Source organism: Sarcophilus harrisii, chromosome 3 (genome assembly GCF_902635505.1).
Source record: "Sarcophilus harrisii chromosome 3, mSarHar1.11, whole genome shotgun sequence".
NCBI classification, from domain to species: domain Eukaryota; kingdom Metazoa; phylum Chordata; class Mammalia; order Dasyuromorphia; family Dasyuridae; genus Sarcophilus; species Sarcophilus harrisii.
This window is the reverse complement of record NC_045428.1, coordinates 18,252,935-18,272,200: the sequence shown is the minus strand read 5'-3', so window position 1 is coordinate 18,272,200 and position 19,266 is coordinate 18,252,935. Positions and strand designations below refer to the sequence as shown.

General features: G+C 41.5%; 1 protein-coding gene across 1 annotated transcript in view; it reads left to right on the top strand.

Annotated features, from left to right (window-relative positions):
* The first annotated feature begins 325 nt into the window (after positions 1 to 325).
* The window catches only part of CARD8 (caspase recruitment domain family member 8), a 55,336-nt gene continuing 36,395 nt past the window's right edge, over positions 326 to 19,266 (top strand). The window contains exons 1-3 of the mRNA XM_031957591.1: positions 326 to 585; positions 13,997 to 14,028; positions 16,949 to 17,005. Coding sequence (XP_031813451.1) covers positions 530 to 585; positions 13,997 to 14,028; positions 16,949 to 17,005 — 145 coding nt within the window. The 5' untranslated portion in view covers positions 326 to 529. The remainder of the gene's footprint in view (positions 586 to 13,996; positions 14,029 to 16,948; positions 17,006 to 19,266) is intronic.

Genomic DNA, 19,266 nt, shown 5'->3' with positions numbered 1-19,266 from the left:
CAACAGAAAACCCCAAACAAACCGAAGGCGGGACTCGGTCCCGCGGGCACTGAAGTCTGGGATTGTGTTGCTAATGAGGCGTTGAGCCCAGCCGCTCCGCCCGGGCTCGGAGGAAAGGAGCCGGGACTTGAAAATAGCCCAGAATTCTGCCTGTTTGCCCAAGTGTCTGAGCCAGAACCGGCGCCGAGGATCCCCGAGCGTGGGGGAGCGTGTGCGTGTGGGGATAGCGGGAGCTTGCTCCCGAGCGGGCTCGGCACAGCGGCAGATGCGCAGCGTCACCCCCCGCCCCCCGCCCCCCTCCCTCCGTCCCTCCTCCTTCCCTCCCTCCCTCCCTCTTCTCCCTCCCCTCTGCGGGCTCGGAGGCTCATTTCTCCCTCCCGCCACCCTCGGGCGGACGCAGCGCTGGCCTCTCGCCGCCCGCCGCGGGCTCGGCTCTCCTCGCAGCCCCGGCTCTCCTCGCAGCCCCTTCCCTCCCGGTGATCCCCTCGCGCGCAGGGCTGTAAGGTGCGGGGGGCCGGGTCTGGCGACCATGAGCCGCAGTCGGGCCAGCCTGGAGCGCGAGCGCCAGGCGCAGGAAGAAGATAGGTGAGAGGCGCGCGGGCGCCCGGGGCACGCAGGGGGGCACGCGGCGGGCTGGCCGCCAGACCCGCTCCGGCCGCGGGCGGGCGGGGAAGACGGGGCCCACGGGCCCGCGTGTGGGGAGGGGGTACTCGCCGAGGGCGGCGGGGGCGGGGGCGGGCAGCGCGGGGCCCGGGGCTCGGCGGGCAGGAGCCGCTGGGCTGGGAGCCTCCGGCGGCTGCTCTGGATCGTGCTCCGCGGCCCCCACAGACTCTCGCCTCAGTTCCCATGGCCCGGGGAGGGAGATTGAGAATCAAAGGGGGGGGGGCGCTCGACATCCTCCTCCCCTTAATCTCCCTCCCCTCTTCTTTTTCTCCTTTCTCCTTCTCCCCTTCATCTCCCTCTTTCTCCTCTTCATCTCCCTCTTTCTCCCCTTCATCTCCCTCCTCCCTCTCTCCTCTCCCTTTCTCCTCCCCTCTCCCCTCTTCTTTTTCTCCTTTCTCCCTTCTCCCCTTCATCTCCCTCCTCCCTGTCTCCTCTCCCTTTCTCCTCCCCCCTCCCCATTTCTTTTTCTCCTTTCCCCCTTCATCTCCCTCTTTCTCCCTTCATCTCCCTCCTCCCTGTCTCCTCTCCCTTTCTCCTCCCCCCTCCCCATTTCTTTTTCTCCTTTCCCCCTTCATCTCCCTCTTTCTCCCCTTCATCTCCCTCCTCCCTGTCTCCTCTCCCTTTCTCCTCCCCCCTCCCCTCTTCTTTTTCTCCTTTCTCCCTTCTCCCCTTCATCTCCCTCTTTCTCCCCTTCATCTCCCTCCTCCCTGTCTCCTCTCCCTTTCTCCTCCCCCCTCCCTCTTCTTTTTCTCCTTTCTCCCTTCTCCCCTTCATCTCCCTCTTTCTCCCCTTCATCTCCCTCCTCCCTGTCTCCTCTCCCTTTCTCCTCCCCCCTCCCCATTTCTTTTTCTCCTCTCCCCGTTTCTTTTCTTCATCTCCCTCCCCCTTTTCTCTTCTCCTTCCTCCTATCGATTATTTGAACCAAAAAGGCTTTAAAAATTAAGTCACTAATCCCTTTTGGGCCTAAACTTACAGAGTGCACAGAGTGCACAGATTGTTCATCTTTTGGTTATTGGACTCCTCCCCACTTCCCTTTTTTAATTGTTCATTTCAGTTGTGTCCCCCTCTTTGTGACTTCATTGAGGTTTTCGTGGCAATGATCCTGGAATGGTTTGCCATTTCCTTCCACATCTTATTTTCCAGAGGAGTAAACTGAGGAAATCGGGGTTAAGTCACTTTCCCAGAATCACAGCCATTGAACTCAGAGCCTCCTGACACCTGGCTCAGAATTCTGTCCACTTTGCTACCATTCATTGAATTGAATTGAATTGGTTGGAACTTGAATCTTGGCATGTAATTGTGGATTGCTTATCAGAACAGTTGTTTTTAATAAAAGTAGTGAGTGACCTGTCAGCAGTCTGGAAGCATTTACATTAAGTGATTATTGTATGCAAAACTATGCTAAGTAGGGAGGATACAAAGAAAGACTGGATCATTTGTACAGGGTTTGTTAATAGAATTTGTTTCCTCTTGCCCTTTGGGCAGACTGGTGAGGCTGCACCTCACAATCACATTTGAAAATACATAACATTAATTTAATAAAAATAAAACTAAATTATAAGATTGTAAAGGAAACTTGCTTACATTCAAATACAATTATTTTAAAAATGAAAGAAAAAGATTTAGAGGGGCCTATTCTTATAAAGCCAGCTTATTAAATTATAGGTGATGACCTCAAATGGGGTCTCTTACTAAAGGTGAGGTTTGTGAAATTATGATATATTATCAGTAAATGTTTGATTTGTATAGCTATAGCTATATGCCTGGGGTCATGTTAAAATTTCTTGGGTGAAAATGGGTCACAAGTGGAAAAAGTTTTAAGAAGTTCTGTTCTAATACACTTGTGCATATCAGATATGTACACTCGGTCTGGCCTTTCCATCATTAGCAAAATCTTGGTACCTGGGTCCAGAATGTATTACTGTGGCGGTAGGTACTCTATCTAGAAGGCCTACTGGAGAGATGAGAATTCTGTCTGAACATTGTAACATCTCCTTCTAGGGGCTAGAAGGGAAAGAAAGGGAATAAACATTATCAGCACCTAGCTACCTTTATACTTGATGGAATATGTGTGTACATGTATATAGAGTGGTAGATTTAAAGCTGGAAGGGACAGCATAGGCCTTCTGCTCCTACCTTTAGCCATTTAGGTTTAGAATGGCCAAGAGCCTGATTGTATCAGATAAGATAGGAAATTGGGTTACCTGACTTCCAGTACAATACATCCTTCCTCTGTCTCTGTCTCTGTCTCTGTCTCTATCTCTCTCTCTCCATATATATATATACACATACACACACACATAATAATGGGCAACAGTTGTCTTTTGCCATTGTATTCCCAGCATCTAGAACTATTCTGGTACTTAATTCCCAATGATCCATTGATTAAATAACTGTTGAGTTGATGTCTGGAGAAGAAGCTGGTAATCACCAGAGCCATTTTTATATAATCCTCTTTTCCTATCATCCTAAATCCATAGCATCTCTTGAGAAGTTCATCCCCTTCATTGCAGAGACCCTGACTAAGGGAACTTGCATTATCTAAAAATCTTGACTGTTGGGCTCACATCCTGCCAGCCAGACTAGGAACTCACTTGCTGCTTTTCTAAGTAAGAGGGCAAAGGATCCTGAAGCTGAGAACCTTCCTGACTTGTGGAACAGATGGATTGTCTTTAGAGAATTGACTCTCTCTGGGAGAGTCCTCCCTAAAGAGGGAGGGCTAGAAGTAGCTACCTTTGTTGAATAGATCATCTTGCTGTGGCTTCTGCCTGTTGGGAGGAGATGACACTCAAGGCCAGTAGGTCATTGTTTTTTCACTTTTTATCAATTTTTAAAAATTTATTTATTAATTTTAAGCATTTACTTTTATAATATTTTGATTTCCATTCTTTCCCCTCCCTTTTCCCTCTCCCCAAGATAGTAATCAATCTGATATTGGTTATGCATATACAATCTTCTTAGACATATTTCCACAGTAGTTGTGTTGTGAAAGAAGAATCAGAACAAAAGGGAAAAAATCACAGAAAGAAAACAACAACGAAAAGTGAAAATAGCCTCATTTGATTTGCAATTAGATTCTATACTTCTTTCTCTGGATGTGGATAGCATTTTTCATCATGAGTCCTTTGAACTTGTCATAGATCATTGTATTGCTCATAAGAGTAGAGTCTGTCAAAGGTGATTATTTACACTGTATTGTTAACAGGTGGTTTTCACATGGAGACTTTTGAGAGAGTTTTTCCTGTATCTGATAGCTATTAATGGGGTCTGTCCCCACTAGAAGCCTGGCACCGGGCATGGAAGGAACACCAAAACAAATCTCTGCTCTCAAGGAGATTATATTTTAATAGGGAAGAGAAAATGTAAACAACAAGATTTAGAGGGTAGATGACCTTCTTGGAAGGGAGTTAAAGGTAGGGGGATAAATATGTTAAGTAAGTTTTTGAAAATATAAAAACATACCAGTGTTGCAACAGTTTATAAAAGCCCATGGGCATGGGTAGAGTGAGGCAATCTGGTCTACACCTTCCAGACCCCCATGTTGCTACCGATTATTCAGAATGTCCTACTGCATGGGTTTTCTAATATTTGTCTCTTTTTTGTCTTTTTTTAATGTAGTTTTTAATGTATTTTTTTATTTTTTAAAGCTTTTTATTTTCAAAACATATATAGCGATAGTTTTCAACATTTACTCTTGCAAAACCTTGTGTTCCAGATTTTTTTCTCCCTCCCTTCCCTCCTACCCTCTTCTCTAGATGGCAAATAATCCAATATATGTTAAACACATAAATTTTGATGGGAAAAGAGGCAAAAAAAAAAATCAATTCAACAAGGATTTACTAAAATAGGTCTTGAGAGAGGCAAAAAAGGACAGCCTCTGTCCTCAAGAGATAAAGATTCAGGCCAGTTCCAATGGACTTGTGACAGAGCATCTGCACCCTGAGAAGGACTGTGGGAACTGAGTGGGGATCACAAGAGAGTGTTTTTATTTTTTGCATGTTCTTTTGCACGAATTTTTTTTTCTTTCTCAGGTTTTGATCTGATTTTTCTTGTGTAGCATGATAACTGTGGAAACATGTATAGAAGAATTTATTCAAATTTATGTGGCACATATGTTAAGAGAGCTGATTCAACCACAAGCTTTATGAAGGCAGAGTGTATAAACCTGACTAGCTTCTTTCTTTTTGGATTTGACCCTTGGATTTTCACCTGAGGGAGGTGAAAGGTTATTTGCAGATTGAGGCAAGATTTTGTCTGCTGAGAACAAAAGAGCTTCACGTGGCTTCGCTGAGATAAGTTCTTGGTAGGTTATTCTAGGAAACCTCCTGGCCCTTAGTTAGGCTCCCCTTCTAAAGCTGGAAGGACCCTCAGGGGCCACCCAGTCTAGTCCAGATAGGGAAACAGGCCCAGGGAGGGGAGGCCATCAAGGGAATAAGTGTTAGAATGAGGATCTGAACCCAGGATAGCAAATTTTCTTTCCCCTGCAATGTATTACAGAAAACACTAAATTTGCAGGGTGGGTAAAGAAAAAAAATGTTTTTAAGATCAGGATTTTTTTTTTTTCTTCGAAGGAAATAGATGCTTTGATATATACATATTTACTAGAGTGAACTTTTATACACAAATAGAGGAAATCTTTAGTTTACCTGTGCCCTCCATGTACAAACCGGAGCTGGGCTTCCCTGCAGCTGAGACTGCTGCTAGGGTGGGCCCTGTTTGCTTTACCTCCTGCAGGTACTGTAGATCCTGAGGTCTGATTTAGTGGCAGATCAGCCTGTCAGTGACAAAGGGAAAGACAATGGGACAGTAATCTCCCTCCTCCCTGACCAAAACTGCTCCCTTCTTCCCTAGCTCCCACTTTAGGGCTAGTGTGTGGGATGGCACCCCTTCCTCTCCTCCACAAATGAGTGAGAGCTGGAATGATTGAGAAGTAGTGGGGAGAGTGGGTGCAGAATTTGCCTTGGAGTAGAATGGAGCCTGAAGTCAGGAAGAACTGGGTGCAGGAAACTTAGGCAAGTCATTTAATGTCTGTCTGCCTCAGTTTCTTCAACTGTAAAATGGGTCTAACAATAGTATCTAAGGTTGTGAGTTTGAAATGAGATACACACAGACACACACACATATTTATTGCTTAGCACAGTGTCAGGCATTTGGTAGGTGCTTAATAATTCCCCCTCACATCTCCTCTTCCCACTGAAATCTGGAAGCCCTGGATTCAAAAACCTCCCTCCTGGGGTGAGATTATTTCACTTTCCTGATCCATAATTTCATCACTTTTAAAATGGGGCAAATAATCCTTCTGTCACCCACCTCGGTTTGCTCTAGGAATCCACTGAGATTTGTTTGAAATGTTGGGCAAACATTGAAGCAGCCCTCTAAGTGCCATAGAGAAAAATGGGAATGATGGATGATGGATGCCAGGTTGTTCTGGCAGAGTCCTCCTCTCTGCCTGTGACTTCCACCCAAACCCTCATCCTGTCCTGTGCCATTCTGCCTTCCTCCACTGCTTGCCCCAGGTCAGGGCCTGCATTTAATGACTTAGAGGTGGAAGAGTGGTTTTTTCACTTACTGACTGGCAGGTTGAGGCATGTGGTTGGTCAGAGAGAGGAAGGGAGGATGGCATGAAGAATCAACCCCCCCTCCCCCCCCCGTTCTGTTGCCAGAGCATCATCCTACAGTAGGACCCTTGTATTTTCCCTTTAGGGTGTTAGTGCTAGTATAGTACCAGACTTGAGGTATATTATGTTCTGTGGGCCCCAACATGTAGCATGGAAGTATGGGGCACCATGGTTTAAGAAAGACATTGATGAGATGGAGAATGTCCAGCTGAGGTCAGTCAGTGAAATGAAAGTCCTTGGCTCCATGCCATGTAAAGTAGGGGAAGTAAGTTAGCTGCCAGGGCAAGGAAGGGATGAGGTTCCTTCTAGGTGTTATTTAGTGTGAAGAAGAGAAGTCTGGTTGGTGCTGGGGGAGAGTGAAAGTTGTAATTGAAGGCCTGTTATGTGGACAAGGAATTAGTCAGATTCTGTTGACAAAGAGACAAATCTGGCAACCCACTGGAGCTGTCCAGTGGTGGAATGGGCTGCCTGGATTCCACCTCTCAGAGATCTCCAAACAAAGGTTCAGTGCCCACGTGTCATATATGTTGTAGTGAGCATTTCTTTTGGGCTGAAGCTGAGACTTGATGGCCACTGAATCCCCTTCGAACTTACCAACCTAATTGTGAGGCTTTTCACATGAACCTAGTCTAGTGTTCCCTTGGAGAACAGCCTCTTCTCCAAGACCCTGGTTATAGTGACTATGACTTAAATGCAGTCTCTTTATAAACAGCATTTTGGAGCAGATTCAGTTGATCTCATTTACTTCCTCATTTTAAGTTTTCAATTTTTGCAGGCAGTAAAAAAAAGATTACTCAGACAGCAACTGTGGTAGCCAGAATGCATATGATCCGGTAGGGGAAAAAACCCCTAAGGACAATAAACAGGAAGTCAGGTGGATTGTTGTAGTCCCAGGTCTGCCCTATTGTTCCTATAAAAATCCCAGTTCTGCTCTTCCTTTCTCCTGATTTTATTTCCTCTTTGCTGCCTCATCATCTCCATATAACAAATGCAAAAAAGGAGTATCATAGGATTATGTAATTGAAACTGGGAAGGGTCTTATAGAACATGCAGTTTGATATCCTCCTTAATCAGATGAAAAGACTGAGACACAGAGAGGTAAGGTTCCTGGCATATAACTTGGAAAATACATGAGGTGAGATTTGAACTCAAGTTTTCTTTAGTTCATGATGTCTTACTGATGAGAGGGCATCTCCTCAAGAGTCTCATTTTCTAAGTAAAAGTGTTCTACCCCAGGAAGAAAGAGATTTTCAGTTGCTTTTTCCTCTCAGTACAGCCAGTCAGTGAAGCAGACACGGACTCTACATGTGAAACTAAGAGTCAGCAGCCAAACGATTGTGACTTTGCCTTTCTAGATACAGAAGATGACAAAAACAACAATAACGACCCCCTTTAGTTCCTAATGTAAAAACCAAAAAAAAAAAAAAAAAAAAGCTTTTTTCATACAGGAAGACAGACACAAAAGTTGGTTCTGTTGGAAACTATACATCTCTATTTCTGACTACTTGCCCTTATCTCTGTTACTTTCAAAACTGTCCTGTTTTTCCTGTGCTTCTTTCTGTTCTCTTCTGGATATTTGTTTTTATTTGTTTGGTTTTTGGCATTTCTCTTGCTAATCCTCTTCCTCCACCTTCATCCTTGCACTAAAAACCTAAAGAAAGAAAGAGAAAACTAAAATCCTTTTAAACAAATAACAAAAAAAGAGTGTCTTGGGTTCACCATCTGTCAAGGGATTCATATGGGAGAATGGATTTTGGTTATGATATTCCTGTGTCTTTATATCACACTTCATTTCTGGGTATAACCAGGGTCTTAAAGAAGAGATCATTCTCCAAGGGAACACTGGACTAAGTTCATCACATTTCATTTTATCTCCAGATTGAAACCAATAAACAAAGAAAAACAGTTCTGCAAAAAGCACTCCTTGCATCACCAATTCTGTATTTGTATATCATATTCTACCAGGGATCCTCAAACTTTTTAAATAGGGGGCCAGTTCACTTTCCCTCAGACTGTTGGAGGGCCTCACTATAGTAAAAACAAAACCTTTGTTTTGTGGGCCTTTAAATAAAGAAACTTCATAGCCCTGGGTAAGGGGAATAAACCTCCTCAGCTGCTGCATCTGGCCCGCAGGGGTCCGTAGTTTGAGGACCCCTGTTAACTACACCTTCACCTTTGCTTCTCTGCTATGGGGAAGCATTCGATCGCTCTGTCTATAATGAAGTAGGTTTTAAGCTGATCTGCTCTGTATTGGTTGTGCATGAGTTATTTATTCCATTTTAAAACAAAAAAATCATTCAGTTAAATTTGTTACATAAGACGACAATTAGGGACCAACAAGCCAAGAAAACGCTGGTTGGCTAAGCTATTTTCACACTTGAGCCTTTTGTCAACATGTCTGTCTATCCAAGTTGTTAGAAACACCCACCGATTGGAGTGGAGGTTCAGTGTTAAAGGTTAAAAACATTAGAACTGAAAGTAGTTCTTAGAACAATAGAAATCTGAGTTTTATTGCAAGCTTGGGAATCCCTAGAATGAGTCAGTGTGTATGCTTCCCAAGACTGTAGACTATTGAGTGTTCTGTGCTTGTCAGCTGAGCAATCTCGATGATCTCTTGAAAATAAGGGTGGAGAAAGTAGGGGAGGGAAATTAGCTCCGGGGGCAAGGAAAGCAGTATTGAAGAGGAAATAGAGCTTGTCTACAATCCCAGAGGAGCAGAGGATAATTGTTTGGCCTGTCCCAGAGCTACATCCATGACCTTTTTTGTGGATGATTCCTGGGTCTGGATATCTTCGCCCAATCTCTCCTCATTTCTCCTGGCCAGGATCTCCAGTTGCCTGTTTAGTGTCTCTGCCTGAGATATTCCAACATCACCTCAAACTGAACATGTTCCTAATGGAACCCTTCATCACCCTTCATCATCTAGCTAACTCCTTCCTTCCCTTCTGGATCTTTGCAGTTTCTCTTAATGGAGCCGCCATCTTTCCAGTCACTCAGAAAGATTCTTCAGAATCATCTTTGAAATTTAACTCTTCCTCTGCTCTCTAATTCTGGTCAGGGAGCACATTGTTGAGTAAATTCTACATCAAACATCATTTCACTCCCCTTCCTCCCTTTATTCCCCTTCTTCCCCCACTTCAGCTCTTGATTCCCTTTCTCTTGAACATTTGCTTAAAGCAGCATCCTTGAGGTTTTCTTGCCTTTGGTGTCTCCCAGCCCCAAAGCAAACTTTACCCCAAAACCAAAGTAATCGCCTTAATAGATATGTCTAATTATTTTCTTTATTCAAAAATCTTTGATGTGTGCTTTTCCATTGCCTATTGAAATGATATAAATTTAATTTTTAAGAAAAATCTCTTCCTTCTCCTTCCCTTTCTCTCTTCCTCCTCTCAATTGGGAGGGGTGGGGGAGAAAAGCAAAGCCCTTATAACAAATAAACATAGTTAATTAAAACAAATTTCCTTATTCTCCATGTCTGGGTGTCTCATTCTGTTTTCAAAGCCACTTCTTTGTTAGGAAGTAGATATTACTTTGTCATTGGTCCTTTGGAATTATAACTGGTAATTGATTGGAGTTTTTTTTAAGGAAGCTAGGTGACACCATAGTGCTGGGCCTAGAGTCAGGAAGATTCACCTTCCTGAATTCAAATCCAGCCTCAGACATTTACTAGCTATGTGTCCCCGGACATGTCACTTAATCTTCTCTCCCTCAATTTTCTCATCTATAAAATAAGCTGCAAAAGGAAATGAAAAACTATTCAAGGATCTTTGCCAAGAAAACTCCAGATGGGTCACAAAGAGTCAGGCAGGACTAATCAGAGTTCTTACATCTTTCAAAACTGCATCTTTAAGATGTTGTTTTATTCATTATTCCCCTGCTTTTGTTCACTTCTCAGTGCCCTCAGTTCATACGAGTACATTTTCTGTCAAATTCAAAAGATGGTACTTTTCACCAGTGCTTGTGGCCCAATTTGTATTCACACACCCCATTTCCTCTTCAAGGGCCTTTCCGGTCTGATTGCTAACTGTCTTTCCCACCTTGTCTCACAAGTCTTATTTTTCTTGTTCTCTTATGTGCCAGTGAAACTGGGCTAATAGCTATTTCCCTATTTTGATGCTTCTGTGAAGAAGTCCTTCAAAGCAGAAAGCTCTGCATTTTGGAATAAGATCTTGGACTAGAATATTGAAGAACTCTGGGTCCCTGCGATGGGATGATTTCTTGAAAGAGCTGGGGATATTTAGCCTAAAGAGAGAGAGCTCAAGGGGGGTTAATAGGGGATACAGATTCTTTCTCGAAGGGCTGGTGTGTGAAACAGGAATTAGAATTTAAAGCCCATCTCAAATGTCCTTAGCCCAGATATCCTTCTCTTCAGCCTCTTAGCCAGAAATGACTCCTCTCCCAGGATCTCTTCCTTGTTCCTCGCTGAATCTCTCCTAGACACAAATCACATTTGGCTATTTATTCATTCATTCTTTTGCTTATTTATCATTTTCTATTTATTTGCTAATTATAGACGGAGACTGTTAGGTACTGGGAGATACCTTAGGGATCATGCAGTTCATCCAGCCAGCCAACCAACCAGTCATCTCTGAGCAGCACAGTGACCTCTCCTGGCCACCGCCAGCATCTTTATTGTATTTCCTTACTCTTGTTTGCTAAAGGAGAATTTATTGGGCTCTCGCCTCATGTCAGTAAATATTTATTAGGCACTACTCCTGTGCTAAGCACTGAGGATACAAAGAAAGATAAAGAATTGTCTCAGCCTCAAGGAGATCACAGACTAACAGGAAAACAGCATGCAGATAACCATGTTATATAGGGGACCAAAAGGAAATGAGCAACAGAGGGAAGACAGTAAAATGAAGGGGAAGCAGGACAGGCTTCTTGTAGAAGGTGAAAGGGAGGCTCTTGAGCTTTTTGAGTTGGGTGAGGAGGGTTGGTATGGCTGCATCTGTTCTGTCAGAAGAGCATTTTGCTGGCTGATGGATTGGTTCAGGAAGAGACGTGTTAAGTGTTATCAACAGGCAATTGTAATATTCCAGGTATGAGTTGATGAGGGGACTGTACTAGAGTAACGTCAGTGTCAGAAGAGGGGGAGTATTTGAAAAAAGTTGTAAAGTGAAAATCTACAGACTGTGGCAACAGATTGGCTCTGGGGATTGGTGGCAAATGAGAAAGTGGGAAGTTGAGAAATGACATCTAGGTTGCAAGACTGGGTGACTGAAAGCAGAGTGGTGCCTTATTTGTGGGCAGCTTGGTGGTGCAGTGGATTGCGCCCTGGGCCAGGAGTCAGGAAATCTGAGGTCAAATACAACCATAGACGTGTACTAAGACATGTGATCTTGAGCAAGTTACTTAACCTTGTTTGCCTCAATTCCCTTATCTGTAAGATTGAGCTGGAGAAGGAAATGGCAACCTCTGCCAAGGACAATCCTAAATGTGGCCATTCAGAGTTGGGCATCTGAAACAGCAAAAACAGCAAATGTAAATAGGGAAGTTTGGGGAGAAAGCCAGTGATCTTGGTTGAGTTTGTGTCCTAGATATCCTATAGGCAGTTGGAGATGTGAAACTTGGAGATCAGTGGGTTAGGATTAGGACTGGATAAATTGAATAAATATCTAGAGGAAGAAGAGAGTCCTGGGGAAACCCTTAGGGACCCTCATGATTAGGAGGCTTGATTTGGAAGAAGATTCAGCAAAGGATCCTGAGGAGATCAATTTGGAGAAGAATCACAGAGAACAGAGTGATCACCAATGTCCAAGGAGGTGCAGAGGGCTGAGTATTGAAAAAAGATCACTGGTTATGGTAACTGAGAGATCACCAGTGAGCATGGAGAGAGTGGAATGATGAGGCTGGAATTCGGGCTTTGCTGTCCCAGGTGGTACAATCTGGATTCTATGACTTGAAGACATGATAAATGCCAGAACTTTAGGAGCAGATAGAAGAACAGACAATCAGGAACCAGAGAGTGACCCTACAGCTGTGTGACTCGGTGGGTGCATAAGGTGCTGTATTTAGAGTCAGGCAAACCCGAGTTCACATCTTGTTTCAGATCCTTGCAGCTGTGTGGATGTAATGTAATCTCTGGAAACCTCAATTTTCTTATTTGCAAAATGGAGCTATTAATAATACTTTCTCTGGCTTATGAAGAGCAGATGATATAACATAAGCAAAGCACTTTGCAAGCCCCAGAGTTCTATATTAAATGCCAGTTTTATGTCATTGCCTAGAATCAAATGACTAGGTACAAAGTAGAGAATTATACTATCTCTGTAGGTGCTAAAGATGGGTCAGTGGAAAAAATACTGGTTCTTCTTTTTATTATTTATTTAATATTTTTATTTTCCCCAGTTACATGAAAAACAAATTTTTTTCCAATTGTTTTTAAAACTTTCAGTTCCAAATTCTCTGCCTTCTTCCCCACCCTCTGTGAATTGAGAAGGCCCATGTGAAGTTGTACAAAACAAAAGTACTGGTTCTTTAATGAGATCCTGAGTTCAAACCCTTAATGATCCTGGGCAAGTCACTGAATACCTTATTTCTTTATCTGAAAAATGAAAACTTGAATTAGATGGCCTCTGAGGTCTCCTCTAGCTCGAAAAATAAACCCACTGAGTGATGAGAAATTCTTCTGTTAAATAGAGAATAGACAAAAAGAAAACAAAAAAAAGATCCTGCTCATATAAACATTTCCTCTGTTTTTTTTTTTAATGATAGGAAAAAACAGGGTAAAACTTGATGCCCCAAGATTGGGGAATGAGTATACAGATGGTGATGTTAACTGTTAATGGAGGGTGATCCCTTGAAAGGGAAAAATGCAGGGATTATCAGGAAATATGGAAAGACATCGAAAGTGATGTTGGAATGATGTCCAGTGAGGGAAGGAATAGATAGTCAAACTGGACTATGGTTTTTTTAAATTAAAAAAAAAGAGGAAGACATGATAAAGACATTTTAGCAAACATGTAGAAAGTTAGGCACAAGAAAATATATGGTGAGTATGTTGTTATTAATCAATTACAGTATATTGTATTTAAAATAATTCAGATTATGTAGCCATATTGAGTTTGAGGATTTTTTTCTTGCTGTTGTAACAAATTTATAATAAAAAAAATTAACAGTTCCTCAGTATTAGAATGTCCTCTACCAACTAAGGTGCATCCCTTCTGTGACTCAGTACATATGCCCTAGGGAGCTGTCTGAGGCACATAAAAGGTTGAAATACTTGAACCCGTATTTTATGGATTCCAAACCTGCTACACTTACTGCTACATCTGAGGAAAATATCTGAGTTGTATGGAATAATTTTTTATCATTGTATTTTTTATTCTGGAAATTTATCTTTAGTATTTTGGGGAAAGAGGAGTAGGTGAAGCCATAGTGTTTGAGTGCCGGGCCTGGAGTCAAGAAAATTGATCTTCTTGAGTTCATATTCTGCCTTAGACACTTCCTAGTTGTGTGACCCTGAACAAGTCACTTAATCCTGTTTGCCTTGGTTTCTTTATCTGTAATATGAGTTGGAGAAGAAAATGGCAAACCACTCCAGTATCTTTGCCAAGAAAATCTCGAATGTGGTCACAGCAAACCCATTGAAAAAAAACATCACACATTTTTGGGAAAACATTTTATAATGGGCATCTTGAAGAACAGCATAACCATGTTGTCTAGAAAACATTCTGATTTAATATCTTGTTTTATTTTTTCCCCCATTCTAGTGGTTATGATACTCTCTCTTCACAAGATAGAGGTATGGTCATTTAAAATCTTTATGTATTTATTCGAAGGCTGAAACTGTACTCAATAGCCATTGTTTTCTTGGTAACTGGCAACTGATTTCCTATTTCCTGGACAAAGACGATGTTTTGTCAGACTGAGAATCTTTGCAATGTCATAGAAAGTACAACCTCCAACAAAAGTACTTTGTGGTTATTTGAGAATTAAAAATGAACCATCTTTTTAATTGACAGAGTCAATTAAAGCTCCTTTAAAAAATGGAAAAGAAACCTAATGAGAAATCAAAGGAAATTTCCCATAAGGTCACAATAAAACTGGTAGCATAAATGAAAAAAATCTGAATGTAAAAAATAGAATAATTGAAAAGGTAAATAACATCAGAGTTGCTGTTTTGACATTAATTAAATTGCCATCTGGGCAGTAAAATAATAAAACCAACATGACCAAAAAGATAAAGGAGAGGAGAGATCCCAGTACTGAGTTAAAGTTAAAGAGTGCTAAGTTTGAAGTTAGAAAAACTGGCCTTGGATCCCAGTTCTGCCTCTTATTAATGGTGTGATGATCTTGGGCAAGTGATGGCTCTTGACTTTAGTTTTCACATCTGTAAAATAATAATAATAATAACTAGATTTTGCAAAGTGTTTTAAGGTTCACAGAGTGTTTATCTCATTTTACTCCCTTGACGGCCCAAGGAGATAGGTTTTATTAGTAACCTCATTTTACATATGAGGAAACTGAGGCAGACAGAGTTAAAATTACTTTCCTAGGATTAGTTTCTGAGGCTGGAGTTAAGCTTGGGTCTTCTGAACTCCAAGAGTAAAATGTAAATTGAAGAAGTTTCACTAGATGACCTTTTAGAGTCCCTTCCATATTGAAATTGATGATCTCGATTAAAAAAAATAATTACACATCTTGTATCAGAGATATGCTGATCAGTATTTAACAAATGGCTCTCTGTAGGAAAAAAAATGTATACACAACAGTTTTAACTTCTACATGAATATTTTTGCCATCCTTATCTTGAAGTCTATCAGGGATCCTCAAACTTTTTAAATAGGGGGCCAGCTCACTGTCCCTCAGACTGTTGGAGGCCAGACTATAATAAAAACAAAAACTTTCTTTTGTGGGCCTTTAAATAGAGAAACTTCATAGCCCTGGGGGAGGGGGATAATCCTCCTCAGCTGCCGCATCTGGCCCTCGGGCCTTAGTTTGAGGACCCCTGCTTAGACAATCAACAATAAGTCAAATCCTGATTTGTAGCATAGTCAATTCCCAAGGTGGAAATGCTGGCACTGAAAATTTAACAGTGGGTTCTTGCAAACCTCCAAAACTGGATGCGGAACACCATCACTTTGTGCTTATCAAATTGAAAAAAAAAATGAGAACTCTTAATGTGTATGTGGGGAGAAAGTGTGTGAGAATGTAGAGAAAGAAGTATAATATGAAACATCTGGGAGAATTTCATTTTTCTTGGGACTCAATCTGACCATACAGTAGAAGAGTGATGAAACAGGTCTTCTGTAGCTCATGACTCAATGATTTATTCATCAAAATATATTCTGACCATGTAATTGAAAATTTTTGTTTTTATGACTTTTTTTTTTGAGAGGTAATTGGGAGATTTTTTTTAAAAAGCCATACAGAATTTTTCATAATATCTTTGTAAAGAAGGAAAAATTAATTCAATCTCAATAACAGATAAATGATTGTGGAACAGTTTAGTGGAATATGAGATGACCGGCCTGTTCCAAGTAAAAAATGTGTGAAAAATGCCTGGAAAGATGAAATGATAATGAAACAGTGGACAATAAAGGAAGGATCAGAGAAGCAGCAGGAACAGACTGATTTTTTAATATTAAGAAACAACAAAGTGTCTGTATATAGTCGTATATGTGATATATATGACTATATATGTATATATGTATATGTGATATATATGACACGTAAAAGGACAAGGAGACAGGAGAAAAATATATTGAACATGTTGATCTTTGTTACTGAGGTATACTTTTATGATAAGTCATTCAGGTTATGTGGTCATGTTGAGTTTCTTGTGGATTTTTTTATTGTTATTAAAATGGTTACTTTTATAGTAATCTTTCTACCAAACAAAAGGAGCTCACTTTATCTCTTTGTTGAACCTTGTATCAAGGATCAACTCCTTGTCACATCAGGAGTAAGTGTTTCCTTCCCCCCACCCCCTCCCACCTTATTTATTCAACCTCATTTTGTGTTATTTTCTAGCTGAGGAATCATAATCATTTTGCCAGATTCCTTAGAGATCATTTTCCAGGGAGGAAACTGAGGTTCAGAAAGATTCAGCAGTACCACTGGCACATACTTAGTCGATCAAAATAAAAGAAAAGCATTTGGCTGATGTGGTTAAATAGACTGTTGGTACAGGAGTTTTCTGTTACACAATAGATCTAAAAAAGTAGATATTCCGCTGCCTCCTTTATTGCTTCCTCAATAACAGGGAATGTTAGCTCCAAGCTGGTGGCAACAAAGCAGACCTTACAGTTTCCTTTGTTTAAAGTCGGCTGATGACTAAGAAACCAAGTCAAACCCTGCCCCACCCTGTGGTAGATGATTTATTTGGTTTTTTGTGACAATCCTTCCCCTTACTGGATCTAAAATAATTTCCCTGCTAGAATATAGGTCAAATATATTTTAAAGGCATGCGTTTGATATTCGAGCCTTGTTTTTGTGATGAGAACTAGCCAAGGTGAATCACCATTGAAAGTCAAGGTTTGAGATGGATCTCATGTCAAAATCAGTGATTGGATTGTGAAGGAGACCTGTTTGTGATACATGTGGTCCTGGCTTATGGGATTAAAATAGACACGAATGGGGTGGGGATCTTTGCACTGTTTATTCACCTTTGTTTTTTACTTATATTTTGAATTTTCCTTTTCCCCCCGCCTTGAATTTAGAAAGTTTATCAGAGCTTCCTGGTGATTCCCAGAGTATTTCTTCAATCTCCCAATCAGGTATGGAGAAGATTCTGACAGTTTCATGTGTTGACATATGTTTGACAGTTTCAGATGGCTGGAAAGCAGATTAATCAAAACGTCAGAATGCGTGATGATTCTTTATTGGGCAGAATGAACCCGATTGGCCCTGGGGGGTGGCCGTGCTGCCTGGTTATAGTTCTGTTCTGTCGTGTGTAGCCACAGCCAATATGTGACTATTAAAAAACCAACATCCAGCAACACCTTGTTACCTGTAGAATGTTTTTGCAGTTGCTAATTATAAATTCCTTATTGTAGCCTTGGAATCTAGACCATCATTCAGGGCTCGCTTCAGAGGCTGCTTTGCCCCCTTGTTCCTGCCCTCCCTATCCAATTACTTTGTATTTGGTTGCTGTGTATATGCATCATACTTTCTTCTGCACTTATGTTATATCTCTGCCTTGGAACAGAAGTTTCTTTAGGGCAGGAACTCTCCATTTTTGTCTAGTTGATTCTTTTTCAGCCTCCTAAATTGAATTGAATTATGTATGGTCTAGTCTTTCAGAAGCTTCTGCATGAGATAACCCTTTATTCCAGACTGGCCTTTTTCTCTAGGCTCATACTTGTGACAATGGAGGGGATAACTAACAAAGTTTTGTCCAGATGGGATATGTCTAAACACAGGGATGTGGCTTGGCAAATAGCCTGGGAAGTCTTACTTTAGTCTAGCCAAGGCAAAAGATGGCTCTGCAGTTTCTTTTGTTGTATCGAGGCAGCGTGGCCCTGGGGGAGAGAGCTGGGCTTGGGAGTGGGGAAGATTTGGATTCCTATACTGCCCCTGACACTGGCTGGGTGAGCCTCAGTAACTCTCTTAAGCTGTCTCTTACCTTGGACAGCTTCCTAGTGCTACTCAGTGACCCGTGGCTCCTGATCTGTCCCATATCTCCTCACTGAGGAAATCCCAGCTCTTCCTTGGCTGACCCATATATTGTGGGAGGGAGGCTAGGATCGAGGTGGCTAAGTGTTTCTGAAGACCAATGCAATTGTACCTATTTTGGAGGGGTCATATTTGCTGTTTTACCCTCAAAGTCATGGTCCAGGGTGGCTGTTTTTCCATAGTGGCTTGTCCAAGCTCCTATGAAAAAAGGCCTAACAGGTACTACTGAGATAGGGAATCAACTCCATCTTGCCTGATATCAGACAGGCTTAAATAAGAACAACTGCTAAAATCTACATTTAAATAATGAAGAATGTTATTAAAGGGGGAAAAAGATAGCGGTGTTATTTGTAATGGAAAAGAAACTGGAAACAATGTACTTGCCCAGTGATTGGGGGAAGAGTGAATCAAACTATGGGATTTAAACATAATGCAATTTTTTTGGGCCCTAGGATATGACAAAGATGAAGACTAAAATTCAAATGAGAAGAATGCTGAATTTGGAATTTGAACGTCCAGATTCTTATTCTTGGCTCTGACAATTAACTGGTGTAATTTCAAGAAAAAAACATTCATCTCTTTGGGCCTCAATTTCTTTATTTGTAAAACGGGAAGATTAAACTAGATAATCCCTAAAGATCCTAAATTCTGTGATCTTTATTCTGATTAGAATGGGCAGGGTATATACAGAATCAGAATATAAGTAACAAGGATTGGATCTGGAGCTGTTATTTCATTTATGTAGGGAATGACCAGATAAGAAACCTTTTCTGTAGTACTTCTGAAAAGTGATCTAGAGCACTAGAGCTTGTATCTCACCCATTACTGTAGATTTGACATTGTAAGGAAATGCAAAATTTGCAAGAGATCTGACAGTTAGCAAAAGGGAATTTTATCAGCCATAGCACAGGAAGGATAATTAGAGAGGAGACTATTTTAATTCAGCTCAGTGCTGCTTCTGTCTCTTTGTTCTCAACCAGCTGATGTTCCAGTATCTGAAGGACATATACCTTGTGGCTTTTGGTTCTCAGGCAACCAATTAAATCTTGAGCCTGGCTTCAGATTCTTCATAGGAAAGAACCAGCCAGATCCACATGGCAAGGGCTTCTTCTCCCATACTCGGGATCTCTCTCTCAATGTGTATCAAGGGTGGGCTTGGAACCCAGAACCCTTAGATCAGATTTCTTCTCTATTACATCCTAATAGAAAAACAAAATCCTCAAGGAAAAGTTTGCATGAGCAAAGTGAAGAAGCCATGTTAATAGATTTCTCTGGGGTCCTACAATCCAGGTTCTCCAGACTCCAAACCCAGTGTTCTATCCACTAAGCCACCTCACTGCCATTGTGGGATAACTGGGAGACA